Source organism: Pyrus communis, chromosome 13 (genome assembly GCF_963583255.1).
Source record: "Pyrus communis chromosome 13, drPyrComm1.1, whole genome shotgun sequence".
NCBI classification, from domain to species: Eukaryota; Viridiplantae; Streptophyta; class Magnoliopsida; order Rosales; family Rosaceae; genus Pyrus; species Pyrus communis.
In genome coordinates, this window is record NC_084815.1 from 18603892 (window position 1) to 18627692 (window position 23801).

General features: G+C 36.4%; 1 protein-coding gene across 1 annotated transcript; it reads left to right on the top strand.

Moving 5' to 3' along the window:
* The first annotated feature begins 1780 nt into the window (after nt 1–1780).
* Nucleotides 1781–5504, top strand: LOC137713537 (subtilisin-like protease SBT3.3). The gene is made up of 10 exons (XM_068452850.1): nt 1781–1965; nt 2079–2170; nt 2304–2401; nt 2573–2728; nt 2889–3550; nt 3631–3710; nt 3810–4052; nt 4140–4254; nt 4536–4728; nt 4809–5504. The coding sequence occupies exons 1-10, from the start codon at nt 1876–1878 to the stop codon at nt 5381–5383; spliced, it is 2304 nt and encodes a 767-aa protein (XP_068308951.1). The 5' UTR covers nt 1781–1875; the 3' UTR covers nt 5384–5504.
* The last annotated feature ends 18297 nt before the right edge of the window (nt 5505–23801 follow it).

The window sequence follows — 23801 nt, forward strand, 5'->3', positions numbered from 1 at the left end:
GTATGTCAATTTTGTGTGTTCCAAATAACATTATTACTATTTTTTGGTTGATTGATAAAATCCTCTCTCAAAAGTACAGTCGAGGTTCCCTTTAAAAAGATGTTCATTCTTCACTTGGTATTTCACAATTTCTTTTCTATCAATGATATATTTACAATAAAAGGATGAGAAAATAAGTTGATTGCAAACTTGTCATTTTCGAAATTCGAGTTTAAGATTTCTTACTTTTAAGTAAAGATGAATAATTCTCGACCGTAATAATAAATGACTGATATTTTACAACTTTGAATAGATGTGAAATATAATATATATTGTAGTAAAAAACATGCCAATAAAATAAGCGAAAAAGGTAAGGGAACTTTAACGAAAAGGTTCCGGTACTGTTTACTTTAACGAAAAACCACATTTTTACACTAAAAAGTCGATTATGGTACTATTCACTTTACCTTTTATTTTGTTCTTATCATTAAAACTCAAAGTTTTCAAATCTTTTTCATTAGTTTTCCTAAAATGTAATGGATAGGACCACATAATTATATGTCATAAATTGGTAATGTATTATTTATGTCAAGACTTCTGCACGTTAGAGTGGCAGCCTGACTAGAATATCCATTGCATGGGTTAGAGATTAATTACATTACCACCTGAGGTATATATCATATTCCATTCATACTAAAAAGGCTCCAAAGTCGTCTTTGATATACGAATGCATTTGACTCTCCTAATAAAACTTGGTGGCATTTAATTAATCCATTTGTGTAAACAATATATGCCACCTGATTTGGAAAACTAGGTCAAGCCCTCTAGAATTATGTGAAATGTCTATCACTTGTGAATTGTGATGCTTTTTACTCACCTGTCACTTTATTTTATAAATATTGCAAAAGACTTGGTCTTTATATTTGAATTAGTACAATCTGATTAACAAGCACACCCTTTTTTTTAATACGAATGGTATTTTACGTCAAATTAATCAATACAATTGTATTCGAATACATAGAAGAGCACATCCAGTCTAACTAATGCAATTAATTTCATGTCTGCAACAATTACGCTGTTTGGATGAATTGATTTGTCGAATATTTTCGAAACTTCATGACAAGCAGGAAGGGAGTTTAACTTCCAATGTCTAAAAAAGTAATCACCGCCAACCTTTTTGTCCCCTTTGTCTTCTTTTAGGGTTTAAGGTTTAGAGAGAGGTTATTTTCCAAGCTACGAATTTTGTTTCTAGAACGTAAATAGTCAACATTGAAAGGTTATGGATCGAAAATTTAGATTAGTATTAGCAGAAAAATTTCCATTCAATCTGTCTCGGTCACCTTCTGTATTATCATCCCTTATTCCCTTCTCTCTCTCTCTCTCTCTCTCTCTCGCGTCAAGATATTATTAGCAAAAAGGATTAGTATTTTGTAGCTTTCAAAAGAAATAGAAAATAAAATATATTAATGGGAGCCTACTGCTAAGAGCAATCATTCTTGCACCCGGTGTTTCGAGTAGGATATCCCCCGTTCGGCTAATATTGCTTGTATAAAAATAAAAGTCTGAAGTGATCGAAGACTTTAAAGTTTAACTTTTTCCATTATTTATTCTCTAAATTCCCGTAACTTTTATTGACTTGACCTACCCTCCAAGCTCGCATGCACCAGCCTAATGCTGTTATAAAAATAGCGGCTAACAACAACGTTATGTAGAATTCATCAAATGTTCATATACACGCACTTGGTATAGTTCATTGCAAGTGATTTGTGACTCTAGTTTTTTTATCTATATATTCAAAAGAGAGTGCTCAGATTCTTCATCTTTAATCGGTCTTAATTTGATCAACCTCTTCCACACCTCCTCCCCTTCTCTCTTTCTCTATGTGATAGAGACAATATGAGCAGCTCAAGTTCAATACTCGCTCTACTTTGCCTTATCTGTTTTACTGGTCAGGGATTGATAACAAAGGTGGCAGCAAAGAGCCATGTATGTTTCCAACATCTCAAACACTTTCCTTGTTCTTTACGATTTGCATTTTCTTTGATTTTTCTTCGAAAAAACTTGAACTGGGGTGCTCTAATACATCTCTCAACCAACAGGTACACATTGTTTATATGGGAGATAGGCAGCATGACAACACCAAGTTAATCACAGATTCACATCATGACTTGCTTGCCACAGTCGTGGGAAGGTAATATAAATATGGATGTAGAAAAATAAAGCCTTAAAGACCAATCATGTGAATTTTAGTCTAGGATCGATGCTTAAATATCCAAATCTTAGTAAAATGCTTGTTCAGTAATTATGTGGTTCTTATGCTGCAGCAAGAAATTAGCCTCGGAATTGATGGTATACAGTTACAAACATGGTTTCTCTGGGTTTGCAGCCAAGCTCACAGAGTCTCAAACCCAACAACTTTTAGGTATCTTTTAAAAACATTGCTATAGATTATTCAATAAGGTCATGTCTGGTGTTCAATACAATGATGACACAAACTGCCATGGTCTCATGGAATGTACTTCAAATGTAAATGCAAAAGAGCATTGTACTTATAATTATGGCTTCTTATGCTTATAACATTTGTGAATTCAAGAGTTGCCTGGTGTTGTACGAATCATACCAAATAGCCTTCATAAGTTGGAAACAACCAGGAGTTGGGATTTTCTTGGCCTCTCTCCTCACTCCCCTTCCAATATTCTCCCCAAGAGCAACATGGGGGATGGAGTTATCATAGGTGTTCTTGACACAGGTTGTTCTCTCTCTCTCTCTCTCTCTCTCTCTCTCTCTCTCTCTCTCTCTCTCTATCTCTCTCTCTCACACACACACACACACACACACACACACACACACACAAACATGTATACACACGTTGTGGTCCCTTAACATAACCACTGAATGAATCGAGGCAGGTATATGGCCGGAGTCTGAGTCATTCAATGAAAAAGGCCTCGGGCCTGTTCCATCTCATTGGAATGGTGTTTGTGAATCTGGGGACAATTTCAATGCTACAATACATTGCAATAGAAAAATCATCGGAGCCCGTTGGTTTATCAATGGACTTCTTGCCGAGTATGCAAAGCCATTGGACAAAGAATTCCATTCTCCTAGAGATGCACATGGACATGGTACTCATACTTCAAGCACTGCAGCTGGTTCTTTTGTGGCTAATATCAGCTACAAGGGCCTTGGTCTTGGTACAATTAGAGGCGGTGCTCCAAATGCTCGGTTGGCCATTTACAAGGTTTGTTGGAATGTGCTTGGCGGCCAATGCTCAACAGCTGATATTTTGAAAGCTTTTGACGAAGCAATACACGATGGGGTTGATGTGTTGTCATTGTCAATTGTGTATTCTGTTCCCCTCTTCTCAGATGTTGATGAGCGTGATGGCATTGCAACTGGTTCCTTTCATGCTGTGGCTAAGGGGATTACTGTTGTGTGCGCAGCTGGAAATAGTGGACCTTCAGCACAAACGGTTGTGAACACGGCACCGTGGATCATAACTGTTGCAGCAAGCACCATGGATCGAGAATTTCCTACTTCTATAACTTTAGGAAATAACAAAACTTTCCTGGTATGTGTTTTTGTGATAGGGGCAATTAGCATTTTGGAGTTTGAAGCATCTCATACACGTATGCTTTGATATTCTTGTAGGGTCAAGCTATGTTTACAGGGACAGAGATAGGATTTACAAACTTGGTATACCCACAGTCTGAAGGGCCTACCGCTGGAGGGTATGTTGCATTCTTAATTACTTTGTGCCAGATCCTTACAATTTGCCTAATTTACTATATTATATTTATCATTCGTCTTCACGAGTTGCTTGTTTTCAGTGTGTGTGAATCCCTCTCACTCAACAAAACTGTAGTAGTTGGAAAGGTGGTTCTCTGCTTCACTACAATGGGTCGTCAAGCGATAACAAATGCTTCAGCAGTTGTGAAAGAAGCAGGAGGTGTTGGCCTAATCATCGCAAAGAATCCAAGTGCTGCTTTATCTCCATGTATTGAAGACTTTCCATGCATTGAAGTTGACTATGAGATTGGCACTCGAATTCTATTTTATATCCGGTCAACCAGGTACGGAACTTTAAATTTTATTGTAAAATGTGTGATTAGTACTGCTAGGTTTGTTTGTAATCCTCAAACTTTGTTTGGAGTGCACAGATATCCTCTTGTAAAGCTGAGCCTTCCTAAAACGACTGTTGGAAAACCACTATCTGCCAAGGTGGCTTATTTTTCCTCTAGGGGGCCAAACTCCATTGCACCAGCAAGTCTCAAGGTATCTACTCTAAATTAATGCAGATGTTCGATGTATAAAGGGCTGGGCGACTGTAGTTTTCATGTTGACATCAATTCTTGAAAATTAATTTGTAACTCTCAACAGTTCAATAAACTGAAACTTTTTTCAAGGGATCATCTCTTGCATGTTTTCTCCTGGAAAAGTTATCAACAAGTTTTAGGTAGAGACAAGTTAGTGTCGTTCGAGATTCACCTTAAAGTCTTAAACTGTTGAGACTCTTCTTATAACACTTTTTTTGTTGTTGTGTCTTTGTCGGACAGCCAGATATAGCCGCGCCTGGTGTGAACATACTAGCAGCAACTTCTCCACTTTATTCATTCGCGGAGGGTGGATATGCCATGATGTCTGGAACATCAATGTCAACTCCTCATGTCACAGGCATTGTGGCTCTTATCAAGAGAATGCATCCTAATTGGTCTCCAGCGGCCATCAAATCAGCACTCGTAACAACTGGTAATCACATATTATATGATATGTTCCCAGTTTCAATAAGATACATGTGAAACTTAACAGTGTTATAAATTTAAATGAAGCATGGAGGAACGGCCCATCTGGTTTACCGATATTTGCAGAAGGATCTCCTCAAAAGTTGGCAAATTCATTTGACTTCGGGGGTGGTCTGGTGAATCCCAATGGTGCAGCAGACCCTGGACTAGTATACGACATGGGTGCAGCAGACTACATGGAATATCTTTGTGCAAGGGGGTACAACAACTCTGCCATCTCTCGACTTACAGGGAAAAACACAACATGTCCCGTCAAGAAGCCCTCTATCCTTGACGTTAACCTACCTTCCGTGACCATACCTAGTCTGAGAAATCCAATCACGGTAAAAAGAACTGTAACAAATGTTGGAGCCCCTGAGTCCATTTACAAAGCTACCATTGAACCTCCATTCGGTACAATTGTATATGTGAACCCTACTGCTCTGGTCTTCAATTCCACAGTTGAAAAACTCACTTTCACAGTCACAATCTCCGCAATCCACGAGATGAACACTGGTTACTATTTTGGAAGCCTTACTTGGGTTGACGGAGTGCATGCCGTGAGGATCCCTTTGTCTGTGAAAACTGAGTTCTTACAACCTCATGATGATGATGAAGACTAAATTGAATACTGAAATAAATTAGTGCATTTTAGTTATCCAATAACTATAACATTATCATTCCATATGTACTAAAAATAAGATACCAATGATCTCACACCCGAAAACATAAGAAGCAAAAAGAGGGAAAAGAAGTAGTGGATCGTATGTGTTTTCTTGTATCACCAGATGGACAAAAAAGAAAGAACTTGTTGACCGAATCTCAATGTCCATTATTTTCGCTAGGAAATTATGGAGGAAAGCAATTTATAATTTAATTGTTTAGTTTTTCATTTTAATTTCTTTTTTGTATTAGCAGGTGATAAGTTTTGAGTTGGGTCATAGTTTCATACAACATGGTCACCTATTGAAGATCAAAGCAGATAGTATTCGCATCACTTAATATTTCTCAATACTTGGATGATATAAAATTAAAATATGGGAAACCATAACCTTTCATTTTGCCATATATATAATTATATGGGTAAACAAATCTCCATAATCTGACATTTATTAATGAAAAGTTAAAAAAAAAAAATGTTCTGGTTCTCTCTCTTTTTTCAAATCACTCCACATGAAGTTTTTGTGCATAATAAAACTCTTAAATACCAATCCTTGTTTCAAATAAATGAAAAGTGAATGATCGAAGTCCGTTGTATTTTTTTCCCTTCAGCTTTTTCTTGGAAAGGTTCTTTGTAGGGTTTGGTGTCTTTCTGTGCAGTGCATAAATTTTGTAAGTATTGTGTACAGTGGTTTGTGAATAAACATTATTAACACACTTTCTTTTCTACAAAGATAAATTTAACCTGAAAAGAAAATAACTCAAATAGACTTTTTGTTTTTTTTTTCTTTGAAAAACGTAGACAATATGAGGGAAATTTTATTGATAACTAAAAAAGAAATTACACTTAGTCAAAAGAGACATAAACCTTACTCCTCATAAAAGTACATGAAAAAAAAGAGACATGAAACTTGAGTCCTCTAAAGCCAAACCTAAAAGGTCTAAAACCTGCAAAACAAATCGAACACTTCCACAAAGTTAGGACAACTCAAATGGACTTATATGTATGCTTCTTTGTTACAAACTATAGCCTATTATTATAAAAACAATTTCTTGTATAGGCTTCTTATATGTATGCTTCATCTTCTCCACGAACTTATGAATTAAGTGAATATTTTTTTCCTGCAAAATTTATTCCTCACTGGACACAGGAGTTTCAAGTGAATGCACTTTCTTCCTTAGTTTTCCAACGACAAATTTAATTCATTAGGTCCATTACCATATCGTACTCCCAAATTCTCCGACACTCCAAGGAAATTTTTGCATGTATTAGACAGAAATACCGTCACGTGTTGTTATAATTTAAAAATAAATTAATAGTTTTGATGTATCTTACATTTAAATTTTAACTTAAAAAGTAAAAACATGTTATAATTTGAATAAAATAATAAATTTATGTGATGCTGATTTGGGTATTTTAAACCGTACTACTACTATACTAACTAGGGGCGGATCTATTAAGGGACTAGGGTGGTCCATGTTATAATTTGAATAAAATAATAAATTTATGTGATGGTGATTTGGGTATTTTAAACCGTACTACTACTATACTAACTAGGGGCGGATCTATTAAGGGACTAGGGTGGTCCAGGGACTAGGGTGGTCCATGGACCACCCGAAGCTCGGAAAAATGGCTATGAGGATCTTTAAGGACCACCCATGTTAGTGATGCTGCCCAAGTGATGCTGCACCAGTGATGTTGTGCAAGTGATGCTGCACAATTACTTGGCCAAAATGACGTCGTTTTGAGCCAAGTCATTAAAAAAATTTAAAACCTCTCTCACCTGAGAACCCTCACACGATAGAGCACTCAGCTCCTTCACACGATAGAGCAATCAGAATCTTCACTTTACCAATAATACCTAATCGTCTGCCGCTCGCCCTGCTCTTGTTCCTTACGGCATCGATCAACTCTCTGCTGCACTCTAGTTTCTGTTCACCATTGCACCGACGGGTGGGGCGACGATATCTCTGGTGAAAATTTGTAACCCTTTTGCATTTTTTTTCTCCGTGTAAAGCTTTGGTCTGGAGGCTAGCCGCTAGTCCTCTTTTTCTTGGTCGAAGAGGTTTGTACTCTCTTTGACTCTGTCCATTAAATAATTTTGCCATCCACTATCTGATATTAAATTATTTGTGGTGTTAGATATTTAAATAATTTTACCATCCACTATCTGATATTAATTTATTTGTGGTGTTAGATATTTTGTTTAAGAAGTATTTTTATTTTTAATGTTTGGTTGTGAATTTGGTGATGAATTAAACTTTTAATGTTTCTTTGAAGTGATGGCAGTCTATTTGTGGCATGCTTGTCTTTGACATTCATAATATTAGAATCCCACCGGCACGGACCTAATTATAAATTTATAAATGAAATCTGATTTCTCGTTTTTTATATAATATTTTTGTAGTTTCATCAATTGATATAGATTGTTTTATTAATTGATATGTGTAGAAATTAGAAGTATGGAACGATATTACAAGCGAAAATCATCATCGATTAGTTCGGGCAATCATATTCCAAATATTTCATCTCCAAACTTGGATAGTTCCAATCCTATTCCGAACAGTTCCCCTCCAATTCCAAGTAGTTCTAATCCAATTGGGGGGTAATTCCACTCCATAACAAAATGAGTTAAAAGTTGATTATTGATAATCTTGAGAGAGACCCCAGAAAGAGAATTTCAATGAAGGATTATCCTCCAGATATTCGAGATAAGGTCCGAAGAGCATATATATTGATGGGCCTTTTAGAGCTAAAGATCATGATTTTCCATTCACTTTGCATTCGAATAAAAAGCGACGGTTCGTTGATAATTGGTTGAAGGAATTTCATTAGTTGGAATATAGTATATCTAAAGATGCTGCATTTTGCTTTTATTGCTATCTATTCAAAGTCAACTTTGAACAATCAGGCAGTAATGTCTTTACTGAGATAGGCTTTCAAAATTGGAAGCATGCAAGAGCCTGTTTTGAAAAACATGTGGGAATCGTTGGTAGCTTTCACATTAAAGCTGTTGAAATTGCTGATAATCTAATGAATTAAAAGACACATATTGAAACAGTTGTGGTCAAACAGTCAGAAGAAGCTTGTATGGCTTATCGCACTTGCTTGAATGCGTCAATTGATTGCACTAAGTTTTTGTTGCGACAAGGTCTTTCATTTCGTGGTCATGATGAAGGTGACTTTAAACAATAGAGGTAACTTTGGAGCTCTTGCAATTCCTTGCGAATCATGATGAGAAAATAAAGGCCGTTGTGTTAGATAAAGCTCCGGGAAATTTGAAGCTAATAGTTCATTCAATTCAAAAAGATCTTGTTCATTCATGTTCTATTGAAACCATTAAAACTATCATAAGTGATATGAAGAATGCTAGGTTCTTTTCTCTATTGGTTGATGAGGCACATGATGTTTCTATAAAGGAGCAAATGACAGTGATTTTGCGTTATGTGGACAAAAATGGGAAAGTCATTGAAAGGTTTGTAGAAGTTCAACATGTTCCCAACACCATTTCAAACACATTAAAGGAGTGCCTTCATTCATTTTAATGAGTTGAGCTTCTCCAATTTACGAGGGCAATGTTACGATGGTGCTAGTAATATGAAAGGTGAGTTCAATAGACTCAAGACAAAGATTTTGAATGATCAACCTTGTGCATTTTATATTCATTGCTTTACTCATCAACTCCAATTAGCTCTTGTTGCCGTAGCAAAGGATAATGTTGATGTTAACACATTCTTCCTATTGGCTAATAATGTGGTAAATAATATTGTAGATTCATGTAAGCGTCGTGATGCACTTAAAGAGATGCAACAAAAAGAACTTATGAAAGCTCTTGAAAATGATTCTCTTATGACATGACGAGGTTTAAATCAAGAAACTAGTCTCAAACGTGCCAGAGCTACAAGATGGAATTCACATTATGGTACTTTGATTAGTTTGATTACTATGTTCTCATCCGTGGTCAATGTGCTTGAAATGATTGTTGATGATAATACCAATGATAGTGTGGCCGAAGCAAATAGGTTATTGAAAGATATACAATCTTTTGAGTTTGTGTTTCTCCTATTTTTGATGAAATCTATATTGGGAATCATAAATGATTTATCACAAGCATTACAAAAGGATGATCAAGAGATTGTGAATGTAATGGATTTAGTCAGCACATGTAAATAACAACTACTCTACATGAGGAATGATGAGGGGTTTGACCTTTTGGTTGACAAAGTATTATCATTTTGTGTCCAACATCATATTGAGGTTATTAACATGGATGAGACATATGTAGCTCATGGGAGATCGCGCTGTAAAATACCCACAAAAAGACCAACCGTCATCGTTACAAAGTGGAGCTCTTTTTTGTTGTCATTGATTCCCAGCTTATAGAGTTAAATGATCGCTTCAATGAAACAAGTATCGAATTGCTCATTTGTTTGGCTAGTTTGAGTCCAAATGATTCTTTTGCAGCTTTTGACAAAGAAAAGCTATTTCGCCTTGCTCAATTGTACTCTTAAGATTTTACGAAGCAAGACCTATTGGCACTTAAAGATCAACTCGATATTTATATTCATTATATGCGTTCAAGAAGTGACTTTTCTTAGTTGTAGAGCATTAGTGATCTTGCTAAGAAAATGGTGGAAAAAAGGTTGCATCAAGTATTTCAATATGTGTATTTACTTATTGAATTGGCTTTGGTTTTACTTGTTGCAACTGCATCAGTGAAGAGAACATTTTCCGCCATGAATATCATTAAGAGTTCACTCGGCAACATGATGCGTGATTTATACGCACACAAATTAAACCCTCTTTTCGTCAATTTGTAGTATAAGTGTAAGTAGGGATCGTTCTAGACCGGGGATTAGGAGGGCTTGCTAAAACCTTCTAAATTGACTTAAAAACATAAAAACACAATATAAAACACTATTTAACGCTCGAAGAAAGCAAAACTAAAAATAAGAAAGATTAAGACTAAGACTTCAACGAAATAGGGGGGAATTGGATTTGGACGAATTTAAACTAAAATGAATACTTGGAAACAAAACAAATTGTAAATATGGATTTGACGGAAATGAATGGATTGAAGGCTAGCTAAGGGGTTCTTCTCCATACATGTTATACTTGCATACAAGATTGATTCTCAGTTGGTCTTTCGATAAATTATGAAACTCAATGCTCCAAGTTAATTAGGTCCGCTTAAATTAACTTTCAGATTTCCCTAGATTCGTTGGATTGAATGGAATACGCATTACAACCAAATTATTCTTAATCAAAGTCCCTAACTATGGAATACGCATGATAGAGACATTCAACAAAGATCATTAAGTTCAACGGAAATCATAAACATCGACGAGGCATTCGTTACTATGGAATACGCATGAAACTTATGCCAAGAATTCGTTTAACGCGATTGTTTATAAGCAACCTCCACTACTTGTGAATATAAGTTCATAACGATTAGGTGAAACTCACTTATATTCTAGCGTCATATTCATGCATGAAAATTAAGCTTGCAATCTCAATGAACATACATAAATAAGTTATCAATCAAACAGTTAAACGAATTGAATCCACAACTTATGAAATTCCAACCAAAAGTAATCAATTCATATTGCAAATATAAACATTTATTTCGAATCACCCCCTAGCTAAAGAGGGGTTTATTTCCTCATAACTTTGAAATTAAAGAAACACCTAAACATTCCAACAACTCAAACTTGAATTGTATGAACGTTTAGGCACTCTTTTCTTCCATTCCTCATACGTACAAAACAAAGAGAATTGAATTTAAACTTTGAAATCAAAGAAACACCTAAACATTCCAACAACTCAAACTTGAATTGTATGAACGTTTAGGCCCTCTTATCTTCCTCGTTATTGTAGCACAAGGTCTAAGGTGAGGTTTGGGGGATTATGGAAATGGTAGAGGAGTGGTTTGGAGGGTTGGGAAGTGGTGGAAATGGAAAGATGGTTTTTGGATTATAAGGGGACTCACGGCAAAGAGAATGAATGGAAGTGTTTGTGGTGTGTTGTGTATGAAATGAGATGATTTGAATGATGGGAATGCAAGGGTATTTATAGGAGGAGTGGAGATGTATATGGCTATTTGTTTAAGGTGTTTGTGTGGAGGAATGATGGAGAATTGCATGTGGAATGGCTGCAATGATGAAGAATGAAAGCTGAAAAATAAAAGGGAAAGCTGGAAATCTGAAAATGCAAATGGGAATCCTGAAATGCAAAGGTGGCCACGGTTTTGAGTGTGTTTTGTGTTGGAAATGCATGTGAATGCATGTGAATGTTGTTTGTGTGAAGTGTGTGTGGGTTAAAGAGTGAATGGTGGTGTAATGATGAAGTGTGATGGCTGAAAATGTCAAGGGAAATGCATGTGATTGCATGGCAAAGAATTTCAGGATGCATGTGTGTTGGTGTGTTGTGTGATTGTTTTGTGGTTTAAGTGGCTTAATTAAAGAATGGGAGTGCATGTGGCTTAGGTGGTGTAATGATGAAGTGGGAATTGAAAGAATGTGGTTGGAAAGTGGAAGGGAAGGCACAACACAAAGGGGGAAGTGTTGGAAATGCATGTGATGCATGCCAATGTTGTCTTTTGGTGCATGTGTGTGTTGAATGGTGTCCTTTAATTATGCACGGTTTAGGGCTGTTAAGGGGAGAGAAATGGGAGTGAATGTGGCTTAATGATGAAGGGGGAAAGCTTGGAAAGCATGTGGCAAGGTTGGTTGCATGATGATGATGCATGTGAGTTGAAATGCATATGTTTAAATGGTTGAAATGTGTAGATGATTATGAGTATGATAAGTGATAAGTGAATGATGTATTAAGTGATAAATGAATGATATGTTAAGTGATAAATGAATGATATGTGGTGAGTGATAAGTGAATGGAAGTGATAAGTGATAAGTGAATGGAAGTGATAAGTGAATGGTTTGATAAGTGAATGATATGATAAGTGAATGCTTATAATAAGTGAATGATATGATAAGTGAATGATTTAAGTGTTTAAAATAGGGAAAAAAGCCCTTCCTTGCATGGCAAGGAAGGGAGACACAAGGAAACACACGACAATGTCCTAAGGCTGCAAGGAATGTTGTTTTTGTGTTCTAAAATGCGCAGGAGTCTTCAATGATGCTTAAACATGAGGTCTTTTAGGATTTAACTTTCCTACTTCAAGTCTTTAATTTCGTCCATCCTCTTGGCTCCAAGCATATGATATCCATTCCAATCTCTAATTTGCTCCAAAAGGCTCCAAAAGGCATCCTTTTGCATACCTTGCCCTTAGAACCTGAAAACACACAAAAGAAGCATAAAGGACTAAAATAACTAGAGAAACATAACGTAAATGCACGAGAACAAGCCATTTAAGTCGCATGAATATGCTCCTATCAAATACCCCCACACTTATCTTTTGCTAGTCCTCGAGCAAAACAGAAAGAAAAACAAAACAAAACCAAACGAAACAAAACAAGTAAAACACAACCTAAACCTTCCAACAACCGTCTTAGGGATTTCCAATGCACATGACACGTTAAAAATCATCATTCCCACAGATTTTAGTCATCTTCACACTTAAGTACATTCTTAATCATAGTCACCATATACTAGTTCACAATTAAGCATTTAAAACCATGTTTTGAATGTAGTAACATGCCTTAGAGAATTTGCTCAATTCCTTACAAGATATGCACTCGATTTTTACTCAGATTTTCTAACTACACACCCTAATCTAGTCATATGTGAGAAGATTGATGCAAACATGAAAACGAACACTCACATATATGTATCACAAAGAACGCAATTTCTGGAGTTAATAAGCATGTTTAGATATGATCTCATGAATGGAATGCTACTACTTAGATGCGAGAACCAGTGACACCATAAGCTCATACCAAGTTCAAACTCCACAAATTGAAACCCATAACACTCAAGATAGAAGTCAAGGGTTGTAACGGGGCTAGGGTATTGGCTAACAATGAAAGGTGAAGGATAAACAAACATTCTTAAAGCAATAGTGAGCAAAGTATTGAATCAGGCACTTAGAATTCCCTTAAGAACGCAGAAGTCAACTTTGAACATCCAAGGGAAAGTCACACAAAACTTAGGGCCATATTCACTTTTTGGACCCTTTCTTCAATCACTCATTCTTTCATTTATTTATTTATTTATTTTTTTTCAAGCTCTTTTTTTTTTTTTTTTTTTTTTTCTTTCTATCTTTCTTTTCTTTTGAATCTCAAACATACTTAAGAACAAGCATTCCTTCCCCCACACTCATTTTCTTGCATAATGTAACTCAAAAGGAATTCATTTAAGTCATGCTCACTATCTTTTAAGAACAAGGGTGTGGATTGTCCTAAACTAGGCTAGGTGAGGAAAATATGGGTAAACAAAGAATAGAGGCTAAACAAGGCTCAACGGGGTTAAAACTTACAACAAATACGAAATATGGGAAGTGAGGCTATTTGGCTATGGTGGCAACTACACAACTTCATCTTGATATATGTTATGCAAATCAATAACATGCTTTGAATGAAATGGGCATGAGTTCTAGCATTTGGAACTATATGATGAAACGCCTTCTAAGTAGTAACCAAGCAAAGAATAATGAGATCATGCAACGACTTTAGAAAACAAGAAATCACAGATTATACTCTCCAAAGAACGTTATAGGCTCAAGTCTCTCAGGGTTGTAGCGTTTGTTTGAGTTCCTTCCTTCAAGCATGTTACAAAAACGAATTTTTTTCTTTTATGATTGCATGTGAAGTCATACATTATAACCATAACCAAGCATATACCAAGAGTAAATCAAACTTTTCTCTATGTTCATAACTCTTTTTAACAGTCATGCAATTAGAAACCAAATCCTTATCATTGTGTTGGAAAGTAACCTACGACACAAAAACGACTCAAAACACTCTTTTTAGGCTTTTCAAAACATTTTTTTTCAAATTTTTATGTGTTTTTCGGAGTTATAAAACAAAACATGCTAAAACAGTTTAAAAACACCTTAAAACAGCAAGGAACAACATTTGAAGTTATGGGTGATAAAATCCCACGAATTTGCATTAACAACATTAGTTACCCCCCCACACTTAAATCAAACATTGTCCTCAATGTTTTAAGCATAGATTCACACAAAATATAAGTAAACACACAAAAAGCACTTAAACATAATAAACATGGCATAATGTAATTAACAAAGAGAAGAGTTTAGAGACGCAAATCTGGTTATAGAGTGTAAATTCCATCTTCTCCTTGGTAATTGCATTGAGGCTTTGATCTTTGTGATTCCACAGGCTTACTCTTGAACTGGTTTCCGCCCATCATTGATTTTCCTTTGTGCTACTGGGCTGGAGGATTCTTTTGGTCTTCCCCGAAGGTCTGAGCATACCCTTTTGGTCTGTTTCTTTGTTCAATCTTTCCAATTCGTATTGAAAAGGGTTGGAGGATAACTCAGCCTATGTTTGTCTCCACATGCTTCAATGTATCATTTTCACTTGCCTTACTCGCTCCCCCTTGCAGAAGTGGTCCCTTCTCCGGAAGTGTATCAACCGTTGAAGATGACTACTCGAGAGCAACGCTAGGTAAGCAATCAGGAATAGATTCCAGGCAGTTGGCTCCAGATCGGAAGATTGACTCCAAGTGTCGGCTGATTGCTTCTTTTACTTTGCCATGCGAGTAAGAACAAGGACAAAGAAAAAGACAGGGAAAGAGCATGATATGAGATACTTTTGCTTTTGACCTTTATGATATGAGATACCTTTGCTTTTGAAGAAGCGGTGAATGAATCAGCACATGTATTTGTTGTGCTGTTTCCTCCTGGGTCATATGTACTCCAGGCATCTGGTATCATCTTTGGGGAAGAAGAAAGAATTGAGTCTTTCGAAAGGCTTTGCTGGGAGTGCGCCCTCAGAGGTGAGGGAGAGTTGGGCATTTTCTTCAGGTTTGCCCTGCCATAAAAGACGAAGGTCGACATATATAGAGATAATATCAAGTGGTGGTACTTTTTACCTTTGTCGACAAACGTTTTGATCCCGCAAATCCGGCTTTTTGAAATAGTGGCGCCTCTTCGATCTCTGAACACGCCTCTTCGATTTCTGAGCAGGCGCCCCTTCGATTTCTGAACGACGCCCATTCGCTTTCTGAACGACACGTGGTAGTGCAGATGCGGCTCATTTTGACAAAGCTGCACGCGTCTTCTGAAAAGCAGAGAAAGCGTCGCCGAACTTTGCGCTTGTTGGCTAAAGAGGTGTAGTTGCGATGATGGCCTCCACGTGCGTCTTCTGAAAAGCCGAGAAAACGTCGCCTAAATTACGCCGGAAATTCCGGCTTTTTGAATCGGTGGACGCGTCGCCTTGGCTTCTTATTGAGGTATCGATCACCGCCACAAACACACTCTGAAGATCTCCCATTCTTGATAATCGTCTCCGGCCCTTCGAAATTTAACTCCATCCACCCCTTCTCTTTGAACACTTTTGAAAGAAAATGGCAAACTCATCGAACCTTAGCTTAGATTTGAGTCTCAGCAGCGATCCGGTTGCGCCCCGTCAAGGTAATGTATGGCGCCCTTCTTTTTTATCTTCTAACGGTCCTCTTTCAGGTGAAGACTCTGTGATGCAGGACGCCACAACAGCTACAATAGTAGCTAGGAACCTCCTAACTCCAAAAGATAGTAGGCTGCTGTCAGGACGGTCCGATGAGTTGGCCGTTCAAGAGTCCCTCGCACTTAGTGTTCAGTGTGCGAGCTCTGTGTCCAACATGGGCCTACGCCTGCTTGCTCGGTCCCGCCAAGTGGAATCGTTGATGGCAGAGGTGGAAAGTCTTAAGCAGGAAATCAAACAGCTTAAGTACGAGAATAGAAGTTTGCATGTGCTTGCAAATAACTATTCGGCGGGCATGAAGAGGAAGCTTGATGAGCTGCAAGAATCTGAGGGTCGAATTCACAATGACCGCCAAAGGCTTGCGTCTTATCTCCAGAGGCACCTTTTTCCTGGGTCATCCAGCGCTTGGCCAAGTATTGAGGCCTGGAATGCTCTAGCTCCGATGCCTCCCGCTTCTATGCCTCCCGCTTCTGCGCCTTCCGCTTCTGCGCCTCGTAGTGGGGCTTCACGCAAACAACCTTTGTGAAGCTCCACCTTTCTCCATGTTTAGTATCACAACTTTTTTTTTTTTTTTTTTTTTTTTTTTTTTTTTTTTTTTACATAAATAAAATCAAACGGCATGGAATTTATCTTTGAATGGGCGGTGATACTTGAAATGATCCGGTAATAGTTTAAATTCCAGATTGGGTGCCTGAATCATTAACCACATGTTAGTATAAAAGAAAATTGAAATTCGGGGAGGCGGCTTACCTGTGTGCTCCAAAATGAACTCCAGAATAAACACCCCTTCGAAAGTTATGACTTGTCCCGTGTCATAAAATCCAACTTCCTTGGGAATTGTGGTTTCAAATATGTCCTCTTTGATGCCTTCTACATCTTCTCCAGCCACTACCTTCTCTTGAATCATTCTTCTTGGTGTACAAAGTCCTTTTAAGAATTCAACACCATCTAAAACTTGCTGTGTTGCACCAAGAATTGGAATAGCATTTTGCACCTTTGGGAAGGCTTCCACGATGTCCTTTTTACTCTCTTCTTGGTTGGGAATCAAAAACCTGCTAGGAAAAGGGACATTGGGTGGAATAACATCAGAATAACATGGAATTGGGACGTCCTTACTTGTGGTGGGTGGTTTAGAGGGCTTAGGGGGCTGCGGCAAGGGTTGTTCTACCCTTGCCGTGTGCATGTCTTCTTCCTCCTCCTCAATTAGCAGCTCTTCATCCACTTCTAAGCTATGTTTGGACATTTTTAGGTCAGCTCCAACCTCCATAGCACTTCCCAAAGTGATAGCATTATGGATTTCAAAATCTTCCTTCGAGTTTTCAATAGTTGAGTTGGAAAGTTCACTTTGCTCTTGAATTTGTTTCATGAACTCCATAATCTGCCCAAATTGCTCGTCCAATTTACCCAACTTCTTGTCTTGATTTTGTTCGTCCTGCGTCAAAGAGGTTAGTAATTGAAAATTTTTATCATTATCCATGGACATACTTGAACTTGATTGGAATTGTTGTGGGGGAGGTTGTGGTGGCTGCATAGGTGTTGTATTGAACTCCTCATATGGTTGCCAATATGCTTCTTGTTGAGCCTCCTTGGCTTGATTTTGTGACCCCTGCGCCAAAGAATTTATTTCATTAAGAATTTGAATATAATCTATTGGCGAACTTGAATTTAATTGAGCATATTACATATGAAGTTGTGGTGGCTGCATAGGTCTTGAATAGAACTCCTCATATGGTTGCCAATATGCTTCACGTTGAACTTGTTGATCTTCCCACCATATAGAGTTTGAATGATCCCTCCAATCTCTTTGTGGACATTGATTGGCTTGAAATCCTTGCCTATATGAAGCACCAAATGTAGGGACACTCTGCATTGTGGTCCTTTCGGCATACGGCAACAATTTAGAAGTAAGATTTGCCAATTGAGCTTGAATGCTAGCAAAATCCATATCTTACTTCTCTAGTACCTAAAATCAAAGAAAGAGAACTAAATCAAATATCAAAAGTAACAACAAACAAAGAAAACAACACTAAGTTAGAAACTAAAACGAAAACAACTAAACCAAAAAAAAGAAAAGAACCAAGGGATTAGCAAAGTTGCTAATCCCCGGCAACGGCGCCAAAATTTGATGCGTGATTTATACGCACACAAATTAAACCCTCTTTTCGTCAATTTGTAGTATAAGTGTAAGTAGGGATCGTTCTAGACCGGGGATTAGGAGGGCTTGCTAAAACCTTCTAAATTGACTTAAAAACATAAAAACACAATATAAAACACTATTTAACGCTCGAAGAAAGCAAAACTAAAAATAAGAAAGATTAAGACTAAGACTTCAACGAAATAGGGGGGAATTGGATTTGGACGAATTTAAACTAAAATGAATACTTGGAAACAAAACAAATTGTAAATATGGATTTGACGGAAATGAATGGATTGAAGGCTAGCTAAGGGGTTCTTCTCCATACATGTTATACTTGCATACAAGATTGATTCTCAGTTGGTCTTTCGATAAATTATGAAACTCAATGCTCCAAGTTAATTAGGTCCGCTTAAATTAACTTTCAGATTTCCCTAGATTCGTTGGATTGAATGGAATACGCATTACAACCAAATTATTCTTAATCAAAGTCCCTAACTATGGAATACGCATGATAGAGACATTCAACAAAGATCATTAAGTTCAACGGAAATCATAAACATCGACGAGGCATTCGTTACTATGGAATACGCATGAAACTTATGCCAAGAATTCGTTTAACGCGATTGTTTATAAGCAACCTCCACTACTTGTGAATATAAGTTCATAACGATTAGGTGAAACTCACTTATATTCTAGCGTCATATTCATGCATGAAAATTAAGCTTGCAATCTCAATGAACATACATAAATAAGTTATCAATCAAACAGTTAAACGAATTGAATCCACAACTTATGAAATTCCAACCAAAAGTAATCAATTCATATTGCAAATATAAACATTTATTTCGAATCACCCCCTAGCTAAAGGGGGGTTTATTTCCTCATAACTTTGAAATTAAAGAAACACCTAAACATTCCAACAACTCAAACTTGAATTGTATGAACGTTTAGGCACTCTTTTCTTCCATTCCTCATACGTACAAAACAAAGAGAATTGAATTTAAACTTTGAAATCAAAGAAACACCTAAACATTCCAACAACTCAAACTTGAATTGTATGAACGTTTAGGCCCTCTTATCTTCCTCGTTATTGTAGCACAAGGTCTAAGGTGAGGTTTGGGGGATTATGGAAATGGTAGAGGAGTGGTTTGGAGGGTTGGGAAGTGGTGGAAATGGAAAGATGGTTTTTGGATTATAAGGGGACTCACGGCAAAGAGAATGAATGGAAGTGTTTGTGGTGTGTTGTGTATGAAATGAGATGATTTGAATGATGGGAATGCAAGGGTATTTATAGGAGGAGTGGAGATGTATATGGCTATTTGTTTAAGGTGTTTGTGTGGAGGAATGATGGAGAATTGCATGTGGAATGGCTGCAATGATGAAGAATGAAAGCTGAAAAATAAAAGGGAAAGCTGGAAATCTGAAAATGCAAATGGGAATCCTGAAATGCAAAGGTGGCCACGGTTTTGAGTGTGTTTTGTGTTGGAAATGCATGTGAATGCATGTGAATGTTGTTTGTGTGAAGTGTGTGTGGGTTAAAGAGTGAATGGTGGTGTAATGATGAAGTGTGATGGCTGAAAATGTCAAGGGAAATGCATGTGATTGCATGGCAAAGAATTTCAGGATGCATGTGTGTTGGTGTGTTGTGTGATTGTTTTGTGGTTTAAGTGGCTTAATTAAAGAATGGGAGTGCATGTGGCTTAGGTGGTGTAATGATGAAGTGGGAATTGAAAGAATGTGGTTGGAAAGTGGAAGGGAAGGCACAACACAAAGGGGGAAGTGTTGGAAATGCATGTGATGCATGCCAATGTTGTCTTTTGGTGCATGTGTGTGTTGAATGGTGTCCTTTAATTATGCACGGTTTAGGGCTGTTAAGGGGAGAGAAATGGGAGTGAATGTGGCTTAATGATGAAGGGGGAAAGCTTGGAAAGCATGTGGCAAGGTTGGTTGCATGATGATGATGCATGTGAGTTGAAATGCATATGTTTAAATGGTTGAAATGTGTAGATGATTATGAGTATGATAAGTGATAAGTGAATGATGTATTAAGTGATAAATGAATGATATGTTAAGTGATAAATGAATGATATGTGGTGAGTGATAAGTGAATGGAAGTGATAAGTGATAAGTGAATGGAAGTGATAAGTGAATGGTTTGATAAGTGAATGATATGATAAGTGAATGCTTATAATAAGTGAATGATATGATAAGTGAATGATTTAAGTGTTTAAAATAGGGAAAAAAGCCCTTCCTTGCATGGCAAGGAAGGGAGACACAAGGAAACACACGACAATGTCCTAAGGCTGCAAGGAATGTTGTTTTTGTGTTCTAAAATGCGCAGGAGTCTTCAATGATGCTTAAACATGAGGTCTTTTAGGATTTAACTTTCCTACTTCAAGTCTTTAATTTCGTCCATCCTCTTGGCTCCAAGCATATGATATCCATTCCAATCTCTAATTTGCTCCAAAAGGCTCCAAAAGGCATCCTTTTGCATACCTTGCCCTTAGAACCTGAAAACACACAAAAGAAGCATAAAGGACTAAAATAACTAGAGAAACATAACGTAAATGCACGAGAACAAGCCATTTAAGTCGCATGAATATGCTCCTATCACAACAGAATGGGGGATCAATGGTTAAATGATAGCTTAGTTGTTTACATTGTGAAATATGTTTTTTCTTGTATTGACAATGAAACTATCATGACACGTTTTCAAAGTATGAGATCCCGTTGTGGACAAATTTACCATTTCTAGCTTGTTTAGCACAAATATTATGAATTGAAAATTGTAGTTTGCCATTTATTTGTTCAATGATTTTTTTGTCTTTTTTTTTTTTTTTTTTTGAGCTTTTATATTGGGACCACCCTAAGTTAAAATCTTGGATCCGCCATTGATACTAACCACATAATTCCCTTCTTGACAGGCCTTTGATTGTCATGACTCATTTTGACCTATCCCTGTGCTTCCTATATTTTTCCCATCAACTTTTGTTTAAGTTTACGTAGGAAGGAATTTAGCAGTTCATTAGATCCAGTTAGACTCCTTTTTGTTCTGTTTTGTGTTGTTTTTCTCTTTTTATGTTCAAGCTAAACACATGGACATTACATATGCGGTGATGTAGAGCACGTGTAATTGTTGGATTTCACACGTGGATAATTTGTTTTGATACCATAAAGGAAGTTGAGGTTTCACTATAAAGTATTGATAATGAATCACGTATTGATGGGAAGCGGGACCTTTGCATGAGCTTATCAGTAAGCGAAGATATTCCTCATATTACCAATTGATTTAAGGTGAAACCTCAACTTTCTTCATGATATTAGAATAGGTTGTCTCATGTGTGAAGCCCAGCAGCCACATTGCTCCACGTCTGTTCCATGTGTTAGGCTTGAAAATTTTCGCTACATGTGAGAGGACGTATTGAGAATGAATCACACATTAATGGGAGAAGGAATCTTACATTAGCTTATAAATAAGTTAAGTTTTAAGGAATCTTACATTAGCTTATAAATAAGTTAAGTTACTCCTCATATTAACAATTAATTTTATAATAAAATCTCAACTTCTTCACTATCATGCACGTTCAAATGTTGCAGAAGAAAATATATTAATAGGCTTCTAAAAAGTTGGGTACTATAGTTGAACTTGTCAGTAGCTTTGGGTGAATACTACTCTTAGTTTTATTTTGTCATCAGTTTGATCAGTTCTAAAATAAGCTATTTGAAAACTGAAACTGGTGATGCAAACTTGATGGTGGCTGCCAATCAAATTATTTTATTATGTAGTTCTGTTCATGGATTATATATCACACAATCAAATTATTTTATTAGGCAGCTCTGTTCATAGATTATATATCATACAATCAAATTATTTTATTTGGAAGCTCTGTCCATATATTATATATCACACAATCAAATTATTTCATTAGGAAGCTCTGTCTATAGATTATATATCACACAATCAAATTATTTTATTAGGCAGCTCTGTACATAAATTATACTAGAAGATGAGCACATACTCTGTGTGAACAATTTCATTTTATTTTTTGTTTTTTTTATTAAGGAGTGTGATTAGTTTTTAAAATTTAAGAAAAAAAGAGAATGAGACAATGATGATGAGATAATTTATCTTAATAGGGCATATTTTTTTGTCATAGGAAAAATAGGTATATGATTATTTTCTCAAAAAAATGAGGGTAAAATAGGAAAAATAAGGATATGATTGTCATTTTGTCAAAAGGTACAAAATTAAAGCCTCTTCAACCGCCCACCTCCTCCCACGTTCTCATCAAGCGGAACTGCTTCAGTTCATTCAAACTATCAAAAAAACATCATCATTTCACTTACCTGTATGAAAAAACAATGGTGGGACAATTTCTTTTAATAAATGCATATTTTTTTTTATCTTATGTAAATATTGTGTATCAAAAGTGAGGGTAAAATAGGGAAAATAGGGATATGATTGTCATTTTCTCAAAAGATACAAAATTACTATTTTACCCTCCTTATGTAAATATTGTGTATCAAAAGTGAGGGTAAAATAGGAAAAATAGAGATATGATTGTCATTTTGTCAAAAGGTACAAAATTACTATTTTGCCCTCTTTATGTTAATATTGTGTATTCAAAAGTGAGCGTAAAATTGAAAAAAGTGGAGGAAAAAGTTGACAAGGGCTCTTCTCTTAATAGAACAGAATATCACACTTTCATTTCATATGCTCATTGAGATAAGCAGCTGGTAAGTACTAACATAAAGCTCATAACTTAAATAATTAAGAGCGTTTATCATTTGCACCCAACGTCCTAGCTCTAACTCTATTTGATTACTTAAACAAATAAAAGAGCGCATCTCTGAGATGCTCAAGTTAGAAAGTAATTCCTATGAGATGCCCTATTTGCTATTTATCATCCAACATACGAGATATCACAAAAAATAAAAGTTGCAGTAATTGCCAACGTGCAGCTTCTTAATGATCATCATCATCCTAATAGGTATTAAACCCTAATAGATATGTAGATTTACCCAAACCCGGCCCCATTCATTGTGGGCTTTTACAAAACCTGCTCATACCATGATTGCCCCAAGCCCATATTCAACGTAACATGTGTTCTGGTAAAATCTCTTTTAAGGATTTGCCCTGCTAAACTTATGCGTCAATTGTCAAATAGCTACTCTAATGGCTCTCTTTTATTGACAGGCCCTACATCAAAAGATGCATATTTTTATTTTTATTTTTCGAAAAAGATGAAAATTTTATAGTCTGTATACGCGGCCAACAAATATTTGTAAATTTTCATTCCAATGCATTTTGATTGACATTTCGCATCTCTTGATGGATAGACCTATTGCTTTATAGAAAGGTTTATGATTATTTCCCTTCCTCTTTCCATCCCCTTCTTTCATATTTTTTATTTTGTCTTTTTTTTTTAAATAAAAAATTAATATAAAATTTTAACGTGGTTTAAATGTCACCGTTCAAATAGGAGAGGAGAAAAAGAAGAAAAAAAGAAGAAAAAAGAGAATCATACTCCTTATAGAGAATGTTTTCCAAAGCATTTTGCATGGACATTTCCCGTCTTCTATTGGATAGAAGTAAATCCCTATTATTTTATAAATTCACCTATATTAAAGAGTATGTC